The sequence below is a fragment of the Anomaloglossus baeobatrachus genome, chromosome 4, assembly GCF_048569485.1.
Source record: "Anomaloglossus baeobatrachus isolate aAnoBae1 chromosome 4, aAnoBae1.hap1, whole genome shotgun sequence".
Lineage (NCBI taxonomy): Eukaryota > Metazoa > Chordata > Amphibia > Anura > Aromobatidae > Anomaloglossus > Anomaloglossus baeobatrachus.
The window spans coordinates 339,437,895-339,464,672 of NC_134356.1; the positions used below are offsets into that span (position 1 = coordinate 339,437,895).

At 42.7% G+C, this 26,778-nt stretch overlaps 1 protein-coding gene across 1 annotated transcript in view; it reads right to left on the reverse strand.

The window, feature by feature from the left end:
• The window catches only part of LOC142303578 (V-type proton ATPase subunit S1-like), a 171,286-nt gene extending 152,207 nt beyond the window's left edge, over positions 1-19,079 (reverse strand). The window contains exon 1 of the mRNA XM_075345077.1: positions 18,960-19,079. Coding sequence (XP_075201192.1) covers positions 18,960-19,054 — 95 coding nt within the window. The 5' untranslated portion in view covers positions 19,055-19,079. The remainder of the gene's footprint in view (positions 1-18,959) is intronic.
• Between the last annotated feature and the right edge of the window lie 7,699 nt (positions 19,080-26,778).

Genomic DNA, 26,778 nt, shown 5'->3' on the forward strand with positions numbered 1-26,778 from the left:
TCATCCGTCATCTATATGGTCACCTTTAGTCTGGTTTGTTATGGAATTAATGCCAACCAACTACTCAGTAATGGTGTCAATAAACAGCAGTTACACAATGTTATCATGTTCTCATGATTCTAATCTCTTACTGCTGATTGGCAATATTGTGACAACCTGCACACTGTGCCAATGAGCCTAAATGCATTTCTAGTCCGCCTTTATTGCATCAGATAATGACTGTCATTGTGTTTATCGTCAAGATAATATTGGAAGTTGAGTAATCAGAATTGATATTTGCATTTCTCACTGTATTAATTTCCCACTACAAAATCCGAAATAACCTGATATTTATAGTTTTTTCATATTTCTGTTGTTAGGACATGATTAGGCATGCTAAGGCATAAAAGTGGTCTACCTAATTATACATCACAAAACTGCACAAAACATTTCTCGAATATTTAGAATTCCCGTGTTTTCAAATTTTATTTCTTAAATGTGGTAAATCAGATACTTCTTGTATCAAATATGAGTGATCATTACAGTTATAGTAATAAAACAGTCAACGGGATCAGAAATGTTCAAATTACTCAATAACAGTTGTCACACCGGTTGGCCTACTTGGCTTTACATCCACTGTATAGGTACGTGCCCATGACATGAAAAAGGTAATGTAGACATGACAATTTTGACACCTCCATGCACCTTGATGAGCACCGATCAACTACACACAAGTCCATTACCGCTAGCTTACTGGCCTGATACACAGGCTGACAAATAGTGGTGGCAAGATCATGATTATTAACCCCTTCACGACCTTGCGATTTTCTATTTTTGCGCTTTCGTTTTTGTCTCCCCTTCTTCCAAGAGAAATAACTTATTTTTTTCCCCGTCAATAAATCTGACGGCTTGTTTTTTGCTGGATGAGTTGTACTTTAGAATGACACCATTCATTTTACTATATAGTGTACTGGAAAATGGGAAAAAAAATGCCAAGTACGGTGAAATATCAAAAAGGTGCAATTTCACAACTGTTTTTTTCTTTGTTTTTTTATTTTTCATGTTGACTATATCTTAAAACTGACTTGGCAGTATGATTCTCCAGAACAGTACGAGTTCGTAGATATCAAAAATGTATATATACTTTTTTTATCTAAGCAGTGAAAAAAAATTCAGACGCTTGCAAAAAAAAATAAAAACGTTTCTTTCTGCTTCAATTTCTGAGAACTGTAACTTTTTGCTGACATTTTTACTGATACCATTCTGGGGTAGATATAATGTTTTGATTGCTTTTTATTGTATTATATTGCAATGTTGCGTTGGCCAAAAAAAACAGAATTCTCATTTTTTTTGTTATGCTTCTTTACAATCAGATTAATTTATTGTATATTTTGATAGATCGGACATCCTGAATGCAGCGATACCAAATATATGTATTTTTATTGTTTTATTTTTAATAGGGCAAAGGGGAGGTGATTTGAACTTTTGTGTTTTTGTTTTTTTTTCATATTTTTAAAACTTTTTTCTTTTATTGTATTTTATGGTCTCCTTAAGGTACTTGATTGCTTGTGCTATACAGAGCAGTGCATCAGCATTGCTCTGTACAGTAGAAATCACAATCTCCTATGAATGCTCGCAGCCATCACTCACAGGAAGAGCATCATGACAGACACAGGGGTCAACCCCTGGCTATCATGACAACCCATTGGCACCCCGCAATGACGTCAACAAAGCGTCAATGGGAACAGGGAATGGTTCACTACAACGCATGTTAAATCTCGCTGTCAGAGATTGACAGTGGGATTTAACTTGTTAAAAGCTGCGGGTGGCTCTCCGATCCATCCGAGCTGTTAGATGCACTTGTCGGCTGATCAGATCAGCCGACATAAAATGTGGGTTCGGTGTGCCAGCCTGCATCAAAGCAAGGGACACTACGTATGATGTACCAGTACGTCATAGGTCATGAAGGGGTTAATACAGTCATACTGTCCCAATAAAACATCATGTTATCAGCAAGGCAAACTCTATTTAAATGAGTTGATGTACTGCACAGATCTACAGATATCCCTGCATGCTCAATTATACAGGGATGACTGTCAATTACTGATTAGAGCACCTATGACGCCCTGGCCTATCAGGTCGTCACAGGGTATTGTGCAATCTGCCCTTCTGCACAGTATCCACTCCTCCTTGGTTACGGATCCTGGTCCTTTGGTGTTGCTAACAGCTTAGCCAGTTAAAATCATAGGACCGAACCCACCAGACACACCATTTGGGGGGGCCTGAAGGGAATATGGCCGCCCACATGGGGGTTGGTAGGGGAAAGTGAGAAAGTGACAGAGAAGTGAAACAGGAGTGAAAGGAGTAGGAGGTGGAAGGTGACTCTCTGAGAACTGTCTGGAGCAGTTCTCCTGGAGTTTACTAGGTGGCAGACGTTGGTCTGGGCCTGGTAGGAGCTGGAACCCCGGTCGCAGGGGATCGCGTCAAGGGGCACGGACTGCCGAGGAGGGCAGCTGGCGGCTTTGAGTACGTGGACCCTAGGTCGGGAAGTAGCTTCACGCGTCCCGGTAATTTACCCGACGGGGGTGAAGACTTCAAGATTCATACCCAACCCGCTCCAAAATCGAGGTACTAGTGCACCGATGGGATAGGACTTTCCCAAATTACAGTCCAAAGAAATCCTATGCGTGAACCCTGAGAGCAAGCTTACTCCGTTAGCCATACGGGTTCGTGGGACCCGAAAAATTTCAAGCTTGAGGGTCCAACTAGTGAGAAGGTGCCATGGAAAAGCCACAGGCTAACAGCAACACCAAGGGCACGGATCCACACGTGCTCCCTCCATGCTGCAGCGGTGCTCGGAATACTGGTTTACAAACTGTCGGAGTTGTTATTCTTGGACTGAGTGAGTACGCTGAAAGACCCTTTTCCTCTACCCAACGGCACCCCAGTCACCAACACCCAACGGGCCCCGGGGCACAAATCCCCTACCCACGGAGGGGTTAAACATCCTGCTGCTACACCATTGCCACCGGGCTCCCAAACAGCAGCGGTGGTCTCCATTACCAAGCACCGTGGGTGGCGTCACAAACTTACACATCCCCTGTACATACTTATCCCCTCTCTTTTGAACTCGAGTGTCTGCGCGGACCCCCGGGTCTGGAGACCCCTTGAGCCACAGAGGCTCCGGATCCGAGCGGCTCGGCCGCTGGCACGGGGGCGGTACACACCCACTGAACTCAAGGATATAGACACCGGGGATTTTACTATCAACAAGATAGTGATAGCCAGATTAGCAAAGATAATAGTGACAATCAATATCACTTTGTGAAAGTACCAGTCAAAGTGTCCATATTTTGCCCATAGAGATGAGACACTAGACATTTGACACCCACGTCTTCCTATTTTTCCATTACCAAAACAGAACCTAAAAAGCATAATACTAATATACTAATGTAATGTTTCTTGTATAATTCTGGATACATTTCATACTATACTTTAAAAATTGAGTAAAATCATATATACTATATACAGTATATATATATATATATATGTATGTATGTGTATATATATATATATATATATATATATATATACAGAGTATATACCGTGGGTATGGAAAGTATTCAGACCCCTTTAAATTTTTCACCCTTTGTTTCATTGCAGCCATTTGGTAAATTTAAAAAAAGTTCTTTTTTTCTCATTAATCTACACTCTGCACCCCATCTTGACAGAAAAAAAAACAAAAATGTGGAATTGTTTTGCAAATTTATTAAGCTAGAAAAACTGTGATATCACATGTTCATAAGTATTCAGACCCTTTGCTCAGACACTCATATTTAAATCACATGCTGTCCATTTCCTTGTAACACTCCTTGAGATGGTTCTACACCTTCATTGGAGTCCAGCTGTGTTTAATTCAACTGATAGGACTTGATTTGGAAAGGCACACACCTGTCTATATAAGACCCCACAGCTCACAGTGCATGTCAGACCAAATGACAATGATGAGGTCAAAGAAACTGCCCAAGGAGCTCATAGTCAGAAATGTGGCAAGGCACAAGTCTGGCCAAGGTTACAAAAGAATTTCTGCAGTACTCAAGGATCCTAAGAGCACAGTGGCCTCCATAATTCTTAAATGGAAAAAGTTTGGGAACACCAAAACTTTTCCTAAACCTAGCCGCCCAGCCAAACTGAGCACTCATGGGAGAAGAGCCTTGGTGAGAGAGGTAAAGAAGAACCCCAAGATCATTGTGGCTTAACTCCACAGATGCAGAAGGGAGATGGGAGAAAGTTCCACAAAGTTAACTATCACTGCAGCTCTCCACCAGTCGGACCTTTTTTGGCAGAGTGGCCCGATGGAAGCCTCTCCTCAGTGCAAGACATATGAAAGCCCGCATAGAGTTTGCAAAAAAGACATATAAAGGACTCCCAGACTATGAGAAATAAGATTCTCTGGTCTGATGAGATGAAGATAGAACTTTTTGGTGATAATTCTAAGCGGTATGTGTGGAGAAAACCAGGCACTGCTTATCACCTGCCCAATACAATCCCACCAGTGAAATATGGTGGTGGCAGCATCATACTATGGGGGTGTTTTTCAGCTGCATACTGGCTGGTTGCAATTGAAAGAAAGATGAATGCGGCCAAGTATACAGATATCCTGGAAGAAAACCTCTTCCAGAGTGCTCTGGACCTCAGACTTGGCCGAAGGTCCACCTTTTAACAAGACAATGACCCTAAGCACACAGCTAAAATAATAAAGGAGTGGCTTCAGAACAACTCTGTGACCATTCTTGACTGGCCCAGCTAGAGCCGTAACCTAAACCCAACTGAGCATCTCTGGAGAGACCTGAAAATAGCTGCCCACCAACGTTCACCATCCAACCTGCCGGAACTGGAGAGGATCTGCAAGCAAGAATGGCAGTGGATCCCCAGATCCAGGTGTGGAAAAACTTGTTGCATCATTCCCAAGAATACTCATGGTTGTCCTAGCTCAAAAGGGTGCGTCTACTCTATACTGAGCAAAGGGTCTGAATACTTATGACCATGTGATATTTCAGTTTTTCTTGTTTAATAAATTCGCAAAAAATTCTACATTTCAAATAAACACTTGAAATAGATCACTCTGTTTGTAATGACTCTATATAATATACAGTTTCCCATTTTGTATTGAATTACTGAAATAAATTAACTGTTTGATAATATTCTAATTTATTGAGCTGTACCTGTATACATACACACAGAGAGAGCTGTGTGCGTGTGTGTATGTATATACACACACATAAGAGCAGATACTGAGAATGACACCATGTATACAGGACAGTAGAAGTTTACACAACATACACAAATCCACAATGTATACAATGCTACACTCAATTGCATGTACTGTGTTAAGGAATATAGAGTGGAACTGTGTATATACTATATAGTGTAGAGATGTGCCAGAGGATATAGTGTGGATTCGACACTATATACTACTAGAAGGTGGCCCAATTCTAACGCATCGGGTATTCTAGAATTTACGTATTGTGTAGTTAATGTATGTTTTTTGTTATATATATCGATGTTGTTGTGTGTAGTTGCCAGTGTTTGTGTAGGGCGCTGTAAATGTTCTGGGTGTTGTCTGGGTGTGCGGGGGGGTGAGAGCAGTGTTGTTTGTGTGTTGCGTTGTGTGTGTTGCGTTGTTTGTGGAGCGCTGTGTGTCTGCAGCGTTCTGTGTGTGTGGTGCTGTGTGTGTTGCGCGGATTGTGTGGGTGTGGAGTGCATGTGTGTGTTTTGGGGGAGGTATGTTTTGTGCAGTGTGTGTGTTGCGCGGTATGTGCGTATATTTATGTATGCCGCGGTGTTTGTGTGTTGGGTGTTGTGTGTGTGCGGCGTTGTCTGTGTGTGGGTGTCTGTGTAGGGCGGTGTTTGTGGTTCCCAGTGTGTGTGTGGTGTGTTGTGCGGTGCGCGTGTGGCGGTGTGTGTGTGTTTTGGGGGCAGATGTGCACCCCCATCGTGCTCCATCCCCCATGCTGCGCACCCCCCATCGTGCTCCATCCCCCATGTTGCGCACCCCCATCGTGCTCCATCTCCCATGCTGCGCACCCCCATCGTGCTCCATCCCCCATGCTGCGCACTCCCCATTGTGTTCCATCCCCCATGCTGCGCACTCCCCATCATGCTCCATCCCCCATGCTGCGCACTCCCCATCGTGCTCCATCCCCCATGCTGCGCACTCCCCATCGTGCTCCATCCCCCATGCTGCGCACCCCCCATCGTGCTCCATCCCCCATGCTGCGCACCCCCCATCGTGCTCCATCCTCCATGCTGCGCACCCCCCATCGTGCTCCATCCCCCATGCTGCGCACCCCCCATGCTGCACACCCCCCATCGTGCTCCATCCCCCATGCTGCGTACCCCCCATGCTGCGCACCCCCCATCATGCTCCATCCCCCATGCTGCGCACCCCCATCGTGCTCCATCCCCCATGCTGCGCACCCCCCATCGTGTTCCATCCCCCATGCTGCGCACCCCCCCCATCGTGCTCCATCCCCCATGCTGCGTACTCCCCATCGTGCTCCACAGTCACACATCAGACAGTATACACGCACACATCTGATCGCATACACTCACACCCCACTTCTCCCTGTGCCCTCTGGTGGACGGTCCCAGCAGCTGTGCTGCACGCCGTGCTCCTCTGCCTTCTGCCGACACTCACACATCCGATCGCATAGACGCACACATCCGATCGCATACACGCAAACATCCGATCGCATACACGCACACATCCGATCGCATACATGCACACATCCGATCGCATACACGCACACATCCAATCGCATACACACACACATCCGATCGCATACACGCACACATCTGATCGCATACACGCACACACACACACACACACACACTGACGATATCGCACATACGCGCTCACACACTAACAACATCCGGAGATACCACATGCTTCCGGCCATGTGATCCTCCGGCAGGTCCTGGAAGGTCACTGCACGCACAGTATCGCCGCCGAGAAGTAAGCGATATCACTGGATGTTGTGAGTGTGTGGATGCGATCTGATGTGTGTGTGAGGTGTGTGTGAGAGTGAGTGAGTGTGATCTGATGTGTGTGTGTCTGTTCTTATGTGTGTGCGTGTGTGTGTGTTCCGCCGCTGCAGGACCTTGATGCGCTCACCTGCTCCCGGTCGGCGTATGGTGAGTATGACTGCGGGGTCTTCTTTCTTCTGTCTTCTCTCTTCTGGGGGTACCCGCTGCCTATAATGAAGTGTCTTGCAGTGTCTTTAACTCTTTCACCGCTGCATGACACTTCATTATTGACCGCACCGGTGTACGCTGGTAACCATGATACGAACCGCTTCCTATAGTTACGCGATGTGTATCATGGTTACCAGCGTACACCGGCTCCGTCACGATCCCAGCATCGCAAGGTTATGTCTGGGCTGGGGGAGTCGGGGCTTCGTTTGAATTCGGGGGAAGGGGCGTGGCCGAGCGGTCGATGCGTGCGGAGGGTCGGGGTGAGCGGCCAATCCATGCGGGGGGCGGGGCCAGGCCGAGGCGAGCGGCTAATCTATGCGGGGGGCGGGGCCAGGCCGAGGCGAGCGGCCAATCCATGGGCCGTTGTCACGCTAACGACACTGTCACGGTGACACTGTCACCGTGACACAATTTTGGAGCAAGACAGACAGACAGACAGACAGAATAAGGCAATTATATATATAGATATACACAGCACCATAGAATATAAACATATGTACACTATATACTATATGTAAACAACTCTACATTAAATACACAGCACCATATACTATATTATAATGCAAAAAACACATAGGATACGCTGTGATTGTTGTATATACTGTGAGGCTGTGCTCACTGAATGTAATGGGGACACTTGCATGGATGCTAGATTGAGGCACACACAGGAATGGTTTCTATTCAAACAGTCCATTGGTTTATTAACACACATAAACCAGAAATCCAGCATCATAACATAGGCCTTCTTGCGGCTTCAAAACAACACAAACAGGGTATATGACACAGTCCATTTCATCGGCAGGCACACTCGCATGTCTTCGGATATAATCCCACAGAAGTATCCTATTGAAAGTATAGAAACCGTTACTCACTGACAATCAGTACTAAACCCCTTTTTCAGTGAGGTTATCTTCCAGGAGCTATGCTCCTCATGCTTATTCCTGACAGCCCACAGGTCTGGATACTTGCTTCTGCCAAGCACATAATTCCCGTTATCAGTGTCCGCACATGATCACTACCAGAGGCTGCGTCTTCACAGCACAGACTCTTTATCCTTGCTGTACTCCCCTCTCCAGTGTCTTCCAGGAAGACTTCCAGCTTCCAAACACAGAGAGCGCTCTCTTTCCTCCAGAGTCTTCCAGGAAGTCTGCAGCTTACAAACACAGGGAGCCCATATGCTCAGACAAACAGTGGAGGTATTTAAATAGTCAGACCCACCCAGCTCTCTATTTGCATGGAACTACAAGTCCCAGAGTAAATATGACAGATTTACATTGCAGCGTACTACCGCCTCTGCAATACATACCCGCCATTCACTAAATAGCCGGTTGCTACCTCACAAGTAGTCACAGCCTCCTACAAATTGTATATACAGCAGTTATATCCTCTTATAATGTATAGACAGCAGTCTCCATACATTTTATAGGAGGCTGCGACTGCTGTATAAATAAAATATTTCCATACTGGGGCTCACTCAGATTAGGGAAATGAAGAGGAAGATGAAGTGCTGCAATGCCGGGAGCACAGGAGAAGACTCCATAGTCTCACCAGTGTCTACTGGAGAGGAGAGCAGGAACTTCAACCATAGTACGATGTCCTCACTCTGGTAATGGTCAGTGTCACACAAAAAAAACAACACTGTGTGCACAGTGGCAGAATTTTGAATGTGTGTGTGTGCACACAGTGCAAGCAAGAGGTTTTAAAGGGCCAGCGGCAAGGCTTGTAGTAGATTGCTCCGACCAATCAGGTATATGCCGGCCTTGGTAGATTACCAGTACGTGCCTGCTTGGAATGACTCATGATCCAAAGCTCACTACATCCTTTGTAAAACATGGAGGAGGCAGTATGATGTCCTGGCATGCATGGCTTCCAATGGCCATTGGTCACTGGTGTTAATTGATGATGTGACTGAAGACGGAAGTAGCCAGCTGAATTCTGAAGTGTACAGGCCTATACTTTCCGCTCAGATTCAATCAAATGCAGTAAGGTTGATTGGATGACGCTTTACAGTACAGGTGGACAGAGACCCAAAACATACTGCGAAAGCAAGCCAGTAGTTGTTAAGGCAAAGAAGTGGAATATTCTGCAATGGCCAAGTCAATCACCAGATCTCAACCCTATTGAGCATGCATTTCCCATCCTTAAGACAAAACTTAAGGCAGAAATGACCACAAACAAGCAACAACTGAAGTCAGCTGGCAAAGCATCACAACGGAGTAAACGCAATGTTTGATGATGTCCATGGCTTCAAGACTTCAGGCAGTCATTTCCTGCAGAGGATTCTCTGCAAAGTATTACAAATTATCATTTTATTTATGGTAAAGTACATTTGTCCAATTACTTTTGAGACCTTGAAATGAGGAGAACCTTTAATTAAACTTAAAAGTATACACTTCAATTGCATCTCAATTGTTTAATTTTAAGTAAAGAAAAATAGTGGCATATAAAGTACAATTGGGAGTGTGGTCCTCCCCTCTGATCTAGGCACTTCATCTATATAGCTTCCCATAGACAGGTGCTATAGTCGGAGCACTGTGCTTCTCTTCCCTTATTCTCATCATTGTCACTAATGCTAGATGAGATTTTAATACTTGAGTAGGACTGTCCGATACACCTTGTCACAGTGGGATAGCCTTTACACTTTTTGATCAAACAGTGTTAACCAAGTGCTTTATATTATTTAAATGTAGTATTACTATTTAGTTATTTACTTTACTATAGGGCACATGCTAATTTGGTGTTTTTCTCTTTGGTTTTGTCTGAAATTACCATTGGGCTCATATTGCATGTATACAAACTTTAGCTATATGACCCTTTTTATTTGTAGACAAATGGTTGCAACTCCTATACATTTCATAGGATACTTCACCTGCTTTACTTAAATCTGAAAATCTGCACAATTGCCTCTCAGTTGCTTTCTTTTAGGCCTCTTTCACACGTCCGTGAAAATCACACACGTTTTTCACGGGCGTGTCACAGGTGCGTATTGCCCTCCGTGTGCCGTGTTTATGGCACACGTGTGTTCTCCATGTGCTATCCGTTGATAACACACGGAGAACGGGAACTTTCTACTCACTTGTCCGTGGCGTTACTGTCTGTGGTGCTGATCTACGGTGTCCGGTCCTGCCGACTCCCCGCTGCTGCAGCTTCCGGCCCGCAGTGGAGTGAATATGCGAGGAGCATAATGAGTGGGGGTCGGAAACAAGTGCCAGCAACGGAAGAGACAGCAGGGCTGGAGAAGGTGAATATAGAAATTCATTTCATTTCACAGACACATGTGTTTTCTCCGGTGCGTGTCACACGGATCACATCCGTGCAGTCCTTGTGCGGTTCGTGTGCGGTCCGTGTGACACCCGTGATGCCAGAAAAAAACGGACATGTCTACGTGTGGAGCACATGGGCACACATATGCTCCACATGGACACACGGTCCATGGCAAACACGCACGTGTGCGCAGACCCATTGATTTTAATGGGTCTTTGTGTCTCCGGCACATGAGGAAACAGACCAAACACGTACCGGAGACACGAACGTGTGAAGGGGGCCTTTTTTATTTATTGCATAACTGTAGTGGTGCTTTAGATCTAAGTCCTCTGAGCCTGGTCTTATACTCACCTGATGCCACTTTCATCATTTTGCAGTGGTCCTCTGGTTGTTCTCCAGTGATTTGTAACCTGCTCCCAGCTCCAGTGCTTCATGGAGAACGCCGGAGGTCACAACTCCATATAACTCTATGAGAGCCTCATTCTGGCCTCATTCTGGTTCTCAAAGAGATGTATTGGGAGCTTGGATGTAACTTGTGATTTCCGGCTCAACAGAATCTACAAGCACAAGGACCAGAGTGGTGTTAGGAAAAGTACGAAAATGCTGGAAGTGAGACAGGGGGTGGAGGGCTTATATTTGAAGCGCCACTACGGAAGGGAAAAAAATGCTGTAGTGGTGCTTTAAGTTAAAAATAGTGGCATGCAGAGCCTAAATCACAAATATTCATTCTCCAAATATTTCTGAACTTAACTGTATATACATATATACAAATATGTATAATTTCCCTATATTTCCTTGTTTACTTGGCCTAGCTTCGGTGTGCAAACCTGACCTTTTGTGAAATCTCATTAGGAGTGAGTAACACCGTGAGGGGGGTGACTCCCACTGCTCTTATCAAATATTTATTATGTTTTTGTAGCATGATTTTTCTTTCTCCTATTAAATCAATAGTCTTAGCATTGTACCAATCGACATGAGAATACTTGGTAACGACTAAGACAATGCAGACAAAATCAGCAGAGACTACAGACTATTCCATAAACGGACAGTATCACATATAGCAACGCTTTTGCTTTTTGAACAATGGATCATGTCATAAGGAAGTGGAATTTTTAATAAACTTACTGGCACAATATCAATATTGAGCAAGATATGAATTAATAATAAGCAGATTAAAGGAAGTTAGCATAAAGACTTTTCTACGACCTCCTGGTTTAAGCACTTTTCTTCTAAATATCCAAATTTAAAGTCTGCAAATCCGTTTATACAAATGGAAAAAAAATACTGTCGTCACCTACTCAGGTGACAAACATTGAGCTGTAAAGTTCCATGTGTTGCTTTAAATTTCCATTAATTACATTCATTCACTGTAAATCTTAATCTGAATTACATCTGAAATCTGGTAGAAGATCGTATTTTAGCTGCATTTGCTAAATCTAGATCTCTTAATAAAGTCTTTCCTCTGTGAACTATATATCACAGCTGAACACACACCAGGTAATTTACTAGGGATCTATGAAAGACACTGACATAAATGTACAAGGCATGTACATTCCTATTTACGGTATCCTGCATTGACACACATTATGGGTTTACCTCTGTAGTAATTAGTCTTAGACATTGTGATACACAGTATAAGAGGGATTGAATCCTCACAATACATGACTGCCTTGAAAACGTACAATTAAAGGGGACTTGTCAGTAAAAATGTCTCTGGTAGTGCAAGACAAAGGATGATGGAACATTTCCAGAGATCCTTATTTTGTCACCCTCCAGTACTTAGTTGTGTAAATTTGTCTTATTCATATCCTTAAAGGCCCCTTTACACACTGAAACTTTCTAGCGATCCCACCAGCGATCCCAACCTGGCCGGGATCGCTACAAAGTCTCTGGTGAGCTGTCAAACAGGCAAACCTGGCCAACGACGCAACAGCGATCCGGACCTGCAGAACGACTTAGCTAGTCATTGGGGATGTTGTAAAGCAGCTTTTTGAAAGGGAAGTCGCTAACGAAGTCGCTGTAAAGTCCCCTTTACACACTAAAACTTTGCTGCACAGCGGGAAACAAAGGACCAAAGAATGGTCCTGAACGATTTGTAGCGATCACAACTTCACAGCAGGGGCCAGGTCACTGATGTGTTTCACACACTGCAATGTCGCTGGGGAGGTCGCTATAACGTCACAAAACCGGTGACGTTACAGCGATGTCGTTTGCGATGTTGCAGTGTGTAAAGCCACCTTTAGGCTCACAAGTGCACTGGCAGGCTCATCAGTGCCTTTGTAGTTCTTGATTCATCTATGCTTGTCTCTGGTCTGCTTCTTAATTGGCAATGGAAAACAGTAGCCATGTCATTGAGCAAAACTGTATTAAGGTATGTACCCATGTTGCAGATTTGTGTACTGAAAAAACACAGGGTTTTTTTATCGCGTTTTCACTTTATTGTGGGGTTTTCTGTCATTTTTTCCTGAGTTTTTAGTCATGGTGATCACATGGGTTCCTTTGCTGTACCCCCGCGTGTGCTGCCGAGTCTCCGGCTCATGTTATAGCCGGGTCCTGGCTCTCACTACCTGGCTCTCACTGCCCGTGCCACTCCTGGTAGTTTAACCTCTTGAATGCTGCAATCACCGCATTTATGAGGCAGGGAGAGGGATCGCTTACCTCTCCCTGGTGATTGGGTCCATGTAATACGATCACAGCATTCAGGAGGCAGGGAGAGGGATCGCTTACCTCTCCCTGGGGATTGGGTCCATGTAATACGATCACAGCATTCATGAGGCAGGGAGAGGGATCGCTTACCTCTCCCTGGTGATTGGGTCCATGTAATACGATCACAGCATTCAGGAGGCAGGGAGAGGGATCGCTTACCTCTCCCTGGTGATTGGGTCCATGTAATACGATCACAGCATTCAGGAGGCAGGGAGAGGGATCGCTTACCTCTCCCTGGTGATTGGGTCCATGTAATACGATCACAGCATTCAGGAGGCAGGGAGAGGGATCGCTTACCTCTCCCTGGTTATTGGGTCCATGTAATACGATCACAGCATTCAGGAGGCAGGGAGAGGGATCGCTTACCTTTCCCTGGTTATTGGGTACCTGTAATACTATCACATTATTCAGGAGACAGGAAGAGGGATCACTTATCTCTCCCTGGCGATCAGGTTCCTGTAATGCGATCGTAGGGACTCAGTCGCTGCCATGGTAACCCTGGGTCATCACCATCCTGGATGCATGGTGTATGAGGCAAAGTCTCAGTGCTGCGAGTGCAGCACTGACAGATATAATAATTTGCAATGATCAAGTACGAGCATTGCAGGGGATTATATCCCAAGGAAAAAACGCAGAAAGAATTGACATGCTGCTGATTTTTTTCTGCACCAAAATATGCAATGAAAAAATCTGCAACATGCACAGCAAACCAGGATTCTCATAGACATTATTGGGATGCGTTTTTCCTTCCAGTATTGATTAAGATTAGGGATGATCGAATACCTAAAATATTCGGCAACGCCCATATTCGCCGAATAGTTCGCTGCTATTCGACTAGTTGCGAATATTCGATGCGCAATGTAAGTATATGGGGAACCCGAATAGTTGCCGAATAGCAACTATTCGGGCTTCCCATAGACTTACATTGCGCATCGAATATTCGCATAGTGGCGACCTAGTCATCGGATATTTGAGAAGCCGAATATTGCCGAATATTTGTGATATTTGATCATCCCTAATTAAGATCTACAAGAAAAAAATACACGAAAAAGGCAGCGTGGACCCTCAGTCTTAGATGACATAAGACTTCTGAGCCCTGTGATTGGCTGCAGCAGTCACATACAGTGGTCGTGATGTCGTTAGTGCAGACGTGTCAACAATGACCAGGTGCAGTGAGGGATAAACTCTTTAAACTTTATTTGACATAAAATAGCAAAAAAAAAAAACAACACCTTAAGGACTGGACATTGCTAAAAGAAAATTGGTATTGACCAGTTATACATTGGGCTTAGTGGCTATTAACCCTTTTACTGTATTTCATTTGAAAAAAAAAAAAAAAACAGACTCCCAGATTTTTGTTCATGCTAGTTTTAGTATTTTCAGACTATTTTTTCAATATCAAATGACCTTCTATACAATGCATTCAAGTAAAGTTTGGGTCTCGTTTTCAATAAAGAAATCTTATAAAAAATTCATCTGAATGAGATTCTGTGCCATACATTTTTCATAAGTCTGCTCCATCAGAAAAAAAGACCTGGACATGTAACCAGATGGTCTCTAACTGGGATTAATATGTTTTATACTGGACCCCTTGCTGTTTTGTAGCTGGCAAGCAATAACAAAAGGAACATTTTCATTTTAATTGGATTTAATTCAAACCTCATTATTTTAAAATCCATAATAATGACAATAAGCCGTCTGCTTTCTCACAAAACGTCTGAATAGAATGATTATTATATTACTCAGCCAACATTTATTAAACTCTTCCAGGTTTCTCTAGTGGACTGGTCGATGTGATGTGAATGTAAAAGATGATGAAAGCAATATATTCCCTTTTTTTTTTTACAAACGTTTCTGATTTACAGGGCCTTGCAAAAGTATTCAAACCCCATGAAGTTTTCCACATTTTGAGGATTTGACAATTTGGACCCCCAGCTGTTCCCAAGATCTGATTGCAGTGGTGATTGATATATACACCACTGCTCTATTCAATCTCTATGGACTTGTCAGAAATAATCGAGCACTTATCTCCAGGAAATTCTTAGTAAATGAACAGATCAATGGTTCACATGCTTGATCGCTACTCCATCCAAAGAGGCCTCTACAGTGCCCCTAGCATAGGATTGATGGGGGCCCTGCAGTTAAACTCCAATTAATCAGCAAGTTTTCACATATACAATTGATGAGTGATGACTTTAAAACTTGATTCAAATCCTTTAAGGGATACCTTTAAAATTTGGCACACACCCTTTAAGTTTCAAAATCAACATAACTGATCGTGATCATGACTGAACATATATAAAGATAAGACTCAACAATATCTATACTTTTCTGTTTCCCACACCTATGTCGAGAACTTTCGATCTAGATTTTGCTTTTCGAGAATAACTACACTTTATTATTGATGTTTCACTTGAATTGCCTGCAGATGGGTGACGGTCTGGGTCATGAGACCCCTACTGACCACGCAAAAGATCACCAAGAAGTGCATAGCTCCTCAAACAGGAGTGCAAAAATTCTCTCCAAGTGCAAACACAGCCTGGAGTATGGATTCAGTACAATATATAGGCTGCAAATATGCTTTCTACTGATGATAAAATAAATTCTAAGTTTTACCAGTAAATTCTAAAATGACCCAAAGAACAAAAATCATTCTGCAAAAGAGGGTTGAAAAAAAATAAAGTTAATGTTTTGGAATGGCAAAGCCAAAGTCCTGACCTTGATCATATCAAAATGTTACTGAAGGACAGAAACAAGTAGCTCATGGGGGAAAACCTACGAACAAGTTGATCTGTAGGGAGGACTTGGCTAACATTCCTCCAACCTGGTATGCCGCACTAATCAACAATTACTGGAAATGTTTATATGCAGTTATTGCTGCACCAGGGTGTCACACGAAATACGGAAAGGAAAGGTTCACATACTTTTACCACTCACAGTCATGTGATGTTGGTCCTCAAAAAACTATAGTATAATTGTTTGACTCATTTGTTTCATTTGATTCTCTTGTTCTATTTTGAAAATTTGTGTGAAAATCTAATGGAATTTTAGGTCAAATTTATGCAGAAATACGGAAAATTCTAGATGGTTCACAAACATTTAAACACCACTGTATATTGAATGTTGACATTATTAGCTGAAGGGCAAACTGTATTAATAGATGACTTCATATCAAAGCAAAGCTATGATAGTCAGGTAGAGGTAGGTCCAACTGGACAATGGGGCCTAATGACAGAGAAGTTCCAAAGGCCCCTTTATTACTTAAAGGGTGTCCATCACCTCAAAATGTATTTTAAAAGCGCTATAAAGTGTTGTATGGGACTTAGCCCCCATACAACCTTACTAGCACTTTACCTATTACTGGTACAATACCTGAGAAAATAACTTTCAGTCTCATGCAAATGAAGAGGGTTTGGTGCACCATTGGCGTGGTCAAGAGTTTGGTGCACCATTACAAATACTCATTTGCATATTGAGGCCTTTCCTCCTGTCAAGATTGACAGTGCTCGCTGCCCCATCTCCTCTCTGTCGTCATTTCTTGCTACACTTTTGGTGCATATTAATGTAGTGAGTAATGTCAGAAGAAAGGAGACAGATAGAAGAGTGCACCCGGCTGCACACATGCCAACACCATTCAGATAGTGCTTACTCTTGGAAGTGAACATTGTCAACCAAGAGTTAAGGAAGAGCCCAAATATCCAAATGAGAAGGCGTACGGGTGCACCAAACTCTTGGCCACAACAAGGGAGAGAATCAGCAAAGCAAAGGTACTAAAATTGTGGTCACAATTAAAAATTAACTTTTAATATTAAATTTTTTTAAAAAGAGAATTTATACCACACACCATAAATGGTTGTAAAACCAACCAACTAATTAGAGCTAATGTTCAAGCTCCTATCATTACCCAGTCAAGGACACTGTGTAGCCAGTAGTGATGGTTCTACTGGAATAGCACCAATTGAGACAATTGTCCCATATGTAACATATAGATTAGTAATCCATAGCATAGACTAAGAGACCAAGAGATATTATTGTCTCCCAAATATTATACAAAAGCTACAATCTGCAGCGATCAATAACCAAAAATATGGTCAAATGAAGCAAAGACTTGTTTTTAGTTGTCCAGTAGCAGGGGGGGCACCAATCCGCCTCACAATACCCCTTGGCTGGCAACAGTCTGACCTGATGTTTTCTTAGACCTCCCTGGGAGGTCTAAAAACAAGTCTTTGCTTCATTTGACCATATTTTTGGTTATTGATCGCTGCAGATTGTAGCTTTTGTATAATATTTGGGAGACAATAATATCTCTTGGTCTCTTAGTCTATGCTATGGATTACTAATCTATATGTTACATATGGGACAATTGTCTCAATTGGTGCTATTCCAGTAGAACCATCACTACTGGCTACACAGTGTCCTTGACTGGGTAATGATAGGAGCTTGAACATTAGCTCTAATTAGTTGGTTGGTTTTACAACCATTTATGGTGTGTGGTATAAATTCTCGTTTTAAAAAAATTTAATATTAAAAGTTAATTTTTAATTGTGACCACAATTTTAGTACCTTTGCTTTGCTGATTCTCTGATTAACTGGTAAGCAACGACACATTCTGTTCCACAACAAGGGAGATCCAAATCTTCCTCATTTGCATAAGAATTAAAAGTTATTTGCTCAGGCACTATACCAATAAACAAGTACGACGCTAGTATGGTTGTAATAGGGTCTTAGTCCCCTAAAACACTGTACAGTGCATTTAACATTCATTTTGGGGTGACAAACTCAATTTAAGATTATAGAACATATAGCTGGAACCTTCTAAGTTTCATGCTGGTTTTGTCTCCTATTTTTTTGTCATCAAAAACAACACATCTCTGATGTCGTGAACATAGCTACGTGAACATTAGTAGGTGTGTAAAAATGTAGACATTTTTCATATAGAATCGCCAAGATAAGGTTTGATCCAGTTTGAAATACAAATTATGTATTTGCTAAATGTTCTTTAACCAAAACTAGTTTAGACATTTACTGGCAGTTCATTCTGTCCAAAAAAAGCCAAAATCAAAAACATCATAATAATAACTTATATATGTTCCACTTCATTAGCCAAATTTGTGCATATTAAAATGACTATTTCTGGTAGTTCAACTCCTAGAAGAAGAGACATGTTGCTAGTTTTTAGTGTTAACCCTAGTTTATTGCTGCAAATAGCAATGTGGAAATAACTGAGTGACAGGATTTATTTTAAACTTTTCAAATTATTTTAGAATCTGAGTGAATGTTACGATTCTGTCCCCCGTCAGAAGAAACAGACACATATCGAGCAATATTGAAGCCATTGTAGTCTATGGTCCCATCATGGGTCTGTCTGAATACCGTTAGAAGAATTCAGATGGAATCACATCAGAAAACACGGTGGGAATATGGCCTTACTGAAAGTCCCCCAAAATCTCTATGTAATTAAACAATGAAATGACATATTCCTCTGTTATTCCAGTATATGTTATTTTTGATACTTTTTTTTAGCATGCAGGATACAAAACTAACAAAATCTTTAAGGAATCAATGGAATCTCATACAGCAGAATTGGAAATACCATGAAAGGTGATAGACATGATCTTCTGATCATACAAATAGTCTACAATGAAATCCGTAAGAATATATCAATCACCACCTTGATAAACATAGTGATCCTAGTATTAGAATAGGAAAAGCAATCTTTCACTATATCTAACATTACGCCACAAAATGCTCACCTTTCCGTTGACCATAGAAGGACCGGTACATGGCTCAAAGAGCTTACTCCTAAAGCCCAGATACAAGACAGAAGAAGCCCAGACAGAAGCTGCATGGCTGCCAGCAGAGAAGGACTGATTCTACACAGCCAAGGAAGCCAGACAAAAGTCAAAAACCAGTTATTTCAGCACTAGCTTCTGGTTAGTACCAAGACAGGGTGCCCACTGTTTGGGGTAAACAAGACTTGTATATACCATAAATAGACCAGCCCTTGTTTGTTTTCTCTTTAGACTCAATGAAAAGGCAACTGGAGAACAAAATCAAAAGGTTACAATATTCTATTCCTTCCTTATAGATTCATTGTGATTTCTAATTTCTAACAGAATTACAATGTGGTGCTTCTTATAATATACTGTATGTACGTTATATTAGGATTTGTATATCAGAATATAATTGCTAAAATGCTTCCTAATTTAACATTGTTGAAAGTGAATTGCATTTATTTGGAAAAGTAATTTTTTTTGTGTCATTTTGTTTTGTGAATTATTCTTGCTTAAAGAAATATGACAGTTTGTTTTTCTTTTTTTTTAATCATAGTAAGAAAAGTTAGGCTAGTCATATTTTCAATTTTGTTTCTGATTTATTTCCTCACAGTTTACAATAGCTTTGCCTGCTGAATTTCTGTATGAACCTTTACAAGAGGATTTTTTTTGTATTTGAAGAGATAAATGGTATTCTTCTTTACAGTTATATTGTAAGGGTACATAGAGATAAAAGTGCATCTCAATAAATTAGAATATCATCAAAAAGTTAATTTATTTCAGTAATTCAATACAAAAAGGGAAACATCTATTTTAAGTGTTTATTTCCGTTAATGTTGATTATGTCTTACAGCCAATGAAAACTCAAAATTAATCTCAGAAAATTAGAATAATTACCACAAAACACCTGCAAAGGCTTCCTAAGCGTTTAAAATGGTCCAGTAGGCTACACAATCATGGGGAAGACTGCTGACTTGACAGATGTCCAGAAGGTAGTCATTGACACACTCCATAAGGAGGGTAAGGCTGGGTTCACACATAGCGAGAGCGACAACGACGTCGCTGTTACGTCACCATTTTCTGTGATGTAACAGCGACCTTGTAAGTCGCTGTTATGATCGCTGCTTAGCTGTCAAACACAGCGACGCAGCAGCGATCATAACGTCGCTACATGTGCAGAGAGCAGGGAGCCGCGCACACTACTTAGCGCTGGCTCCTTGCTCTCCTAGCTACAGTACACATCGGGTTAATTAACCCGATCTGTACTGCAGCTACATGTGCAGAGAGCGGGGAGCCGGCACTGGCAGCGAGAGCGGCGGAGGCTGGTATCGAAGGTAAATATCGGGTAACCAGGGAAAGGGCTTCCCTTGGTTACCCGATGTTTATCTTGGTTACAGCTTACCGCAGCTGCCAGATGCCGGCTTCTGCTCCCTGCTCGCTTCATTTCGTCGCTCTTGCTATCACACACAGCGATATGTGCGTCACAGCGGGAGAGAGCCTTTGAAGAAAACGAACCAGGGCTGTGTGTAACAAGCAGTGATCTCACAGCAGGGGCCAGATCACTGCTCAGTGTCACACACAGCGAGATCGCTAATGAGGTCACTGTTGAGTCACCAAAACCGTGATGCAGCAGCGATTTCGGTAGCGATCTCGCTATGTGTGAAGCACCCCTAAGTCACAAAAGGTCATTGCTAAAGAAGCTGGCTGTTCACAGAATGCTGTATCCAAGCATATTGATTGGAAAGTTGAGTGGAAGGAAAAAGTGTGGTAGAAAAAGGTGCACAAGCAACCGGGATAACAGCAACCTTGATAGAATTGTTAAGAAAGGGCCATTCAAAAAATTGGGGGAGAGTCACAAGGAGTGGACTGCTGCTGGAGTCAATGCTTCAAGAGCCACCACACACAGACATATCCAGGACATGGGCTACAACTGTCGCATTCCTTGTGTCAAGCCACTCATGACCAATAGACAACGCCAGAAGCGTCTTACCTGGGCCAAGGAGGAAAAGAACTGGACCGTTGCTCAGTTATCCAAGGTGCTGTTTTCAGTTGAAAGTAAATTATGCATTTCATTTGGAAATCAATGTCCAGAAGTCTGGAGGAAGAGTGGAGAGGCCAGAAGCCAAGCTGCTTGAGGTCTAGTGTGAGGTTTCCACAATCAGTGATGGTTTGAGGAGCCATGTCATCTGCTGGTGTACGTCCACTGTGTTTTATCAAGATCAAAGACATCGCACTCGTCTACCCGGAAATTTTAAAGCACTTCATGCTTCTCTCTGCCGACAAGCTTTATGGAATTGGAAATTTCATTTTCTAGTAGGACTTTGCACCTGTCCACACCGCCAAAAGTACCAATACCTGGTTTACTAACCACAGCATCACTGTGCTTGATTGGCCAGCAAACTCGCCTGACCTAAACCCCAAAGAGAATGTATGGGGTATTGTCAAGCGGAATATGAGAGACCCCAGACCCAACAATGCAGATGAGCTGAAGGCTGCTATCAAAGCAACTTGGCCTTCCATAACACCTCAGCAGTGCCACAGGCTGATCGCCTCCGTGCCAGGCAGCATTGATGCAGTAATTCATGCAAAAGGAGCCCCAACAAAGTATTCAGTGCATATACTGTACATACTTTTCAGTTGGCCAACTAAGTTTAAAATCATTTTTCAGTTGGTCTTATATAAAATTCGAATTTACTGAGATAACAACTTTTGGGTTTTCTTTGGCTGTAACCCATAATAATCAACATTAACAGTAATAAATACATGAAATAGATCACTCTGTGTGTAATGACTCTATATAATACAGTTAGGTCCAGAAATATTTGGACAGTGACACAATTTTCGCGAGTTGGGCTCTGCATGCCACCACATTGGATTTGAAATGAAACCTCTACAACAGAATTCAAGTGCAGATTGTAACGTTTAATTTGAAGGTTTGAACAAAAATATCTGATAGAAATTGTAGGAATTGTACACATTTCTTTACAAACACTCCACATTTTAGGAGGTCAAAAGTAATTGGACAAATAAACCAAACCCAAACAAAATATTTTTATTTTCAATATTTTGTTGCGAATCCTTTCCAGGCAATCACTGCCTTACGTCTGGAACCCATGGACATCACCAAACGCTGGGTTTCCTCCTTCTTAATGCTTTGCCAGGCCTTTACAGCCGCAGCCTTCAGGTCTTGCTTGTTTGTGGGTCTTTCCGTCTTAAGTCTGGATTTGAGCAAGTGAAATGCATGCTCAATTGGGTTAAGATCTGGTGATTGACTTGGCCATTGCAGAATGTTCCACTTTTTTGCACTCATGAACTCCTGGGTAGCTTTGGCTGTATGCTTGGGGTCATTGTCCATCTGTACTATGAAGCCCCGTCCGATCAACTTTGCGGCATTTGGCTGAATCTGGGCTGAAAGTATATCCCGGTACACTTCAGAATTCATCCGGCTACTCTTGTCTGCTGTTATGTCATCAATAAACACAAGTGACCCAGTGCCATTGAAAGCCATGCATGCCCATGCCATCACGTTGCCTCCACCATGTTTTACAGAGGATGTGGTGTGCTTTGGATCATGTGCCGTTCCCTTTCTTCTCCAAACTTTTTTCTTCCCATCATTCTGGTACAGGTTGATCTTTGTCTCATCTGTCCATAGAATACTTTTCCAGAACTGAGCTGGCTTTATGAGGTGTTTTTCAGCAAATTTAACTCTGGCCTGTCTATTTTTGGAATTGATGAATGGTTTGCATCTAGATGTGAACCCTTTGTATTTACTTTCATGGAGTCTTCTCTTTACTGTTAACTTAGAGACAGATACACCTACTTCACTGAGAGTGTTCTGGACTTCAGTTGATGTTGTGAACGGGTTCTTCTTCACCAAAGAAAGTATGCGGCGATCATCCACCACTGTTGTCATCCGTGGACGCCCAGGCCTTTTTGAGTTCCCAAGCTCACCAGTCAATTCCTTTTTTCTCAGAATGTACCCGACTGTTGATTTTGCTACTCCAAGCATGTCTGCTTTCTCTCTGATGGATTTTTTCTTTTTTTTCAGCCTCAGGATGTTCTGCTTCACCTCAATTGAGAGTTCCTTAGACCGCATGATGTCTGGTCACAGCAACAGCTTCCAAATGCAAAACCACACACCTGTAATCAACCCCAGACCTTTTAACTACTTCATTGATTACAGATTAACAAGGGAGACGCCTTCAGAGTTAATTGCAGCCCTTAGAGTCCCTTGTCCAATTACTTTTGGTCCCTTGAAAAAGAGGAGGCTATGCATTAACAGAGCTATGATTCCTAAACCCATTCTCCGATTTGGATATGAAAACTCTCATATTGCAGCTGGGAGTGTGCACTTTCAGCCCATATTATATATATAATTGTATTTCTGAACATGTTTTTGTAAACAGCTAAAATAACAAAACTTGTGTCACTGTCCAAATATTTCTGGACCTAACTGTATATGCATTTCCCTTTTTGTATTGAATTACTGAAATAAATTATCTTTTTGATGATATTCTAATTTATTGAGTTGCACTTGTACTTCTATATATACCACTTTTATCTGTGTGTGTATATAACTGGATATATGGCTGTTTCTTATATTTTATCTTGCGCTACTCTCCACCTCACTGCTTTTCCCTAGCCTTTATTGGCAATCCATGTGAGGAAGGTCTAATTGTATAACCAAAACGTTACGTTTGGATTGCACATCTATGCACTTTTATTAAAACCAGATTTTCTGCATTGCATGTTTTAGAGAGCCAGATTCCATTTTTGTGTTAACTTATGGACTGGCATCCTATCCGAGCAGCCATCAATATAACAGTATGACATTTATCCTTGTCACAGACCTTTTATACAGTGCCTACAAGTAGTATTCAACCCCCTGCAGATTTAGCAGGTTTGATAAGATGCAAATAAGTTAGAGCCTGCAAACTTCAAACAAGAGCAGGATTTATTAACAGATGCATAAATCTTACAAACCAACAAGTTATGTTGCTCAGTTAAATTTTAATAAATTTTCAACTAAAAAGTGTGGGTCAATTATTATTCAACCCCTAGGTTTAATATTTTGTGGAATAACCCTTGTTTGCAATTACAGCTAATAATCGTCTTTTTTAAGACCTTATCAAGCCGGCACAGGTCTCTGGAGTTATCTTGGCCCACTCCTCCATGCAGATCTTCTCCAAGTTATCTAGGTTCTTTGGGTGTCTCATGTGGACTTTAATCTTGAGCTCCTTCCACAAGTTTTCAATTGGGTTAAGGTCAGGAGACTGACTAGGCCACTGCAACACAATAAATGACCCTCTGAATAAACTTTTCACAATTTAAAAAAAAAAATAAAAAAAGAAAATAACATTCTTTTTTTGCTGCAGTGCATTTCACACTTCCAGGCTGATCTACAGTCCAAATGTCACAATGCCAAGTTAATTCCGAATGTGTAAACCTGCTAAATCTGCAGGGGGTTGAATACTACTTGTAGGCACTGTATATACTGTGTTTTTCCAAAAATAAGACACTGTCTTATATTTTTTTTGCCCCCCAAAAAAGCACTAGGGCTTATTTTTGGAGGAGGTCTTATTCTTGGAGAAACACGGTTGGGGGTAAGTTTACCCCCCAAAAAAGCAGACTCCCCCCCCACCCACTTTCCAGGAGACTCATACTCACCAGACCAGGACGTCTGCAAGGTTCCAAGGTCCTCCTGTGATCTCCGGTCGGTGCTGCACGCCGTCCTACCCTGCTGCTAACTGACACGCTAACACACACAGCAGATCACAGGCACACACAGCATATTATACACACAGCAGATCACTCACACACTTACACACACACAGCAGATCACACACACACACACACACAGCAGATCACACACATAGCAGATCACAGATATACACAGCAGATCACACACAGCAGATCGCAGATATACACAGCAGATCACACACAGCAGATCGCAGGCACACACAGCCAATCACAGATACACACAGCCGATCACAGATACACACATCCGATGGCAGGCACACACACACAGCAGATCGCAGATATACACAGCAGATCACACACAGCAGATCGCAGGCACACACAGCCATCACAGATACACACATCCGATGGCAGGCACACACACACAGCAGATCGCAGATATACACAGCAGATCACACACAGCAGATCGCAGGCACACACAGCCAATCACAGATACACACAGCCGATCACAGATACACACATCCGATGGCAGGCACACACACACAGCAGATCGCAGATATACACAGCAGATCACACACAGCAGATCGCAGGCACACACACACAGCAGATCGCAGATATACACAGCAGATCACACTCAGCAGATCACACACAGCAGATCGCAGGCACACACAGCCATCACAGATACACACATCCGATCGCAGGCACACACAGCCGATCACAGATACACACAGCTGATCGCAGGCACACACAGCCGATCACAGATACACACAGCAGATCGCAGATATACACAGCAGATCACACACAGCAGATTGCAGGCACACACAGCCATCACAGATACACACATCCGATCGCCGGCACACACAGTCGATCACAGATACACACAGCCGATCACAGATACACACATCCGATCACAGGCACACACAGCCGATCACAGATACACACATCCGATCACAGGCACACACAGCCGATCACAGATATACACAGCCGAACGCAGACACACACAGCCGATCGCAGAAAAATACAGCCGATTGCAGACACACACACAGCCGATCACACACACACAGCCGATCACACACACACACACGCACACACACACACACACACATCACATCCAGCGCTTACGGCCGCAGGGAATGAGAGCAAGTCACGTGTCCGGCCGCAGGTCCTGTTCGTTGCGCTCCACTGCACTGCCTCTCAGGATTCTCCCGGGGAGAAGAGATCGGTGTCGCTGGGTGAGGTGAGTGTGTATGCGATCCGATGTGTGTGCGATCTGATGTTTGTGTGTGTGTGTGATTTGATGTTTGCGTTTGATCCGATGTTTGTGTGTGCGATCTGATTATGTGTGCGATCTGACTGTATGTGCGATCCGATGTTTGTGTGTGAGATCTGGTGTGTGTGTGAGATCTGATTGTGTGTGTGTGTGTGTGTGTGTGTGAGTTCTGATGTGTGCGGGTGTGTGATCACTGCAGGTCCTGCAGTGTCGGGTGAGTGTAATTGCCGGGTGCCGCTGTGTATAATGAAGTGTCCTGCAGTATCTGTAACCTTTTTTAGCTGCACGGACACTTCATTATTGATCCGCGACTACGGCTTATTTTCGGGGGAGGGCTTATATTTAAGCCTTTCTCCGAAAATGTTGAAAATCCCTTCTAGGGCTTATTTATGGGGGAGGTCTTATTTTTGGAAAAAATGGTGTGTGTATATATATATATATATACACCGTGTTATATATATATATATATATATATATACAGTGCCTTTTGAAATATAGGAACAAAACACAAGATCAGCTCACCCAGGTCTGTTGGAGACTCCAATGAGGGACAGGTGCACGGACTGAACAGCCGGCCAAGCCAGGAGACTCCACAAAGAAAAAATATGTCCAGCATCCACGTCCAAGTGAAATAAAAGGTCAATTTTTATTCAGAATCCATTTAAAAACATGGGGTGATGTACATTACATGCAAGATGGACTTGGATTAAGAGCGATTATCTCAAAACGCGTTCCATCTACATGACAGGTCCGAGAGGATTTTTATGTTTTGGGATGTAATGTACATCACCCCATGTTTTTAAATGGATTCTGAATAAAAATTGACCTTTT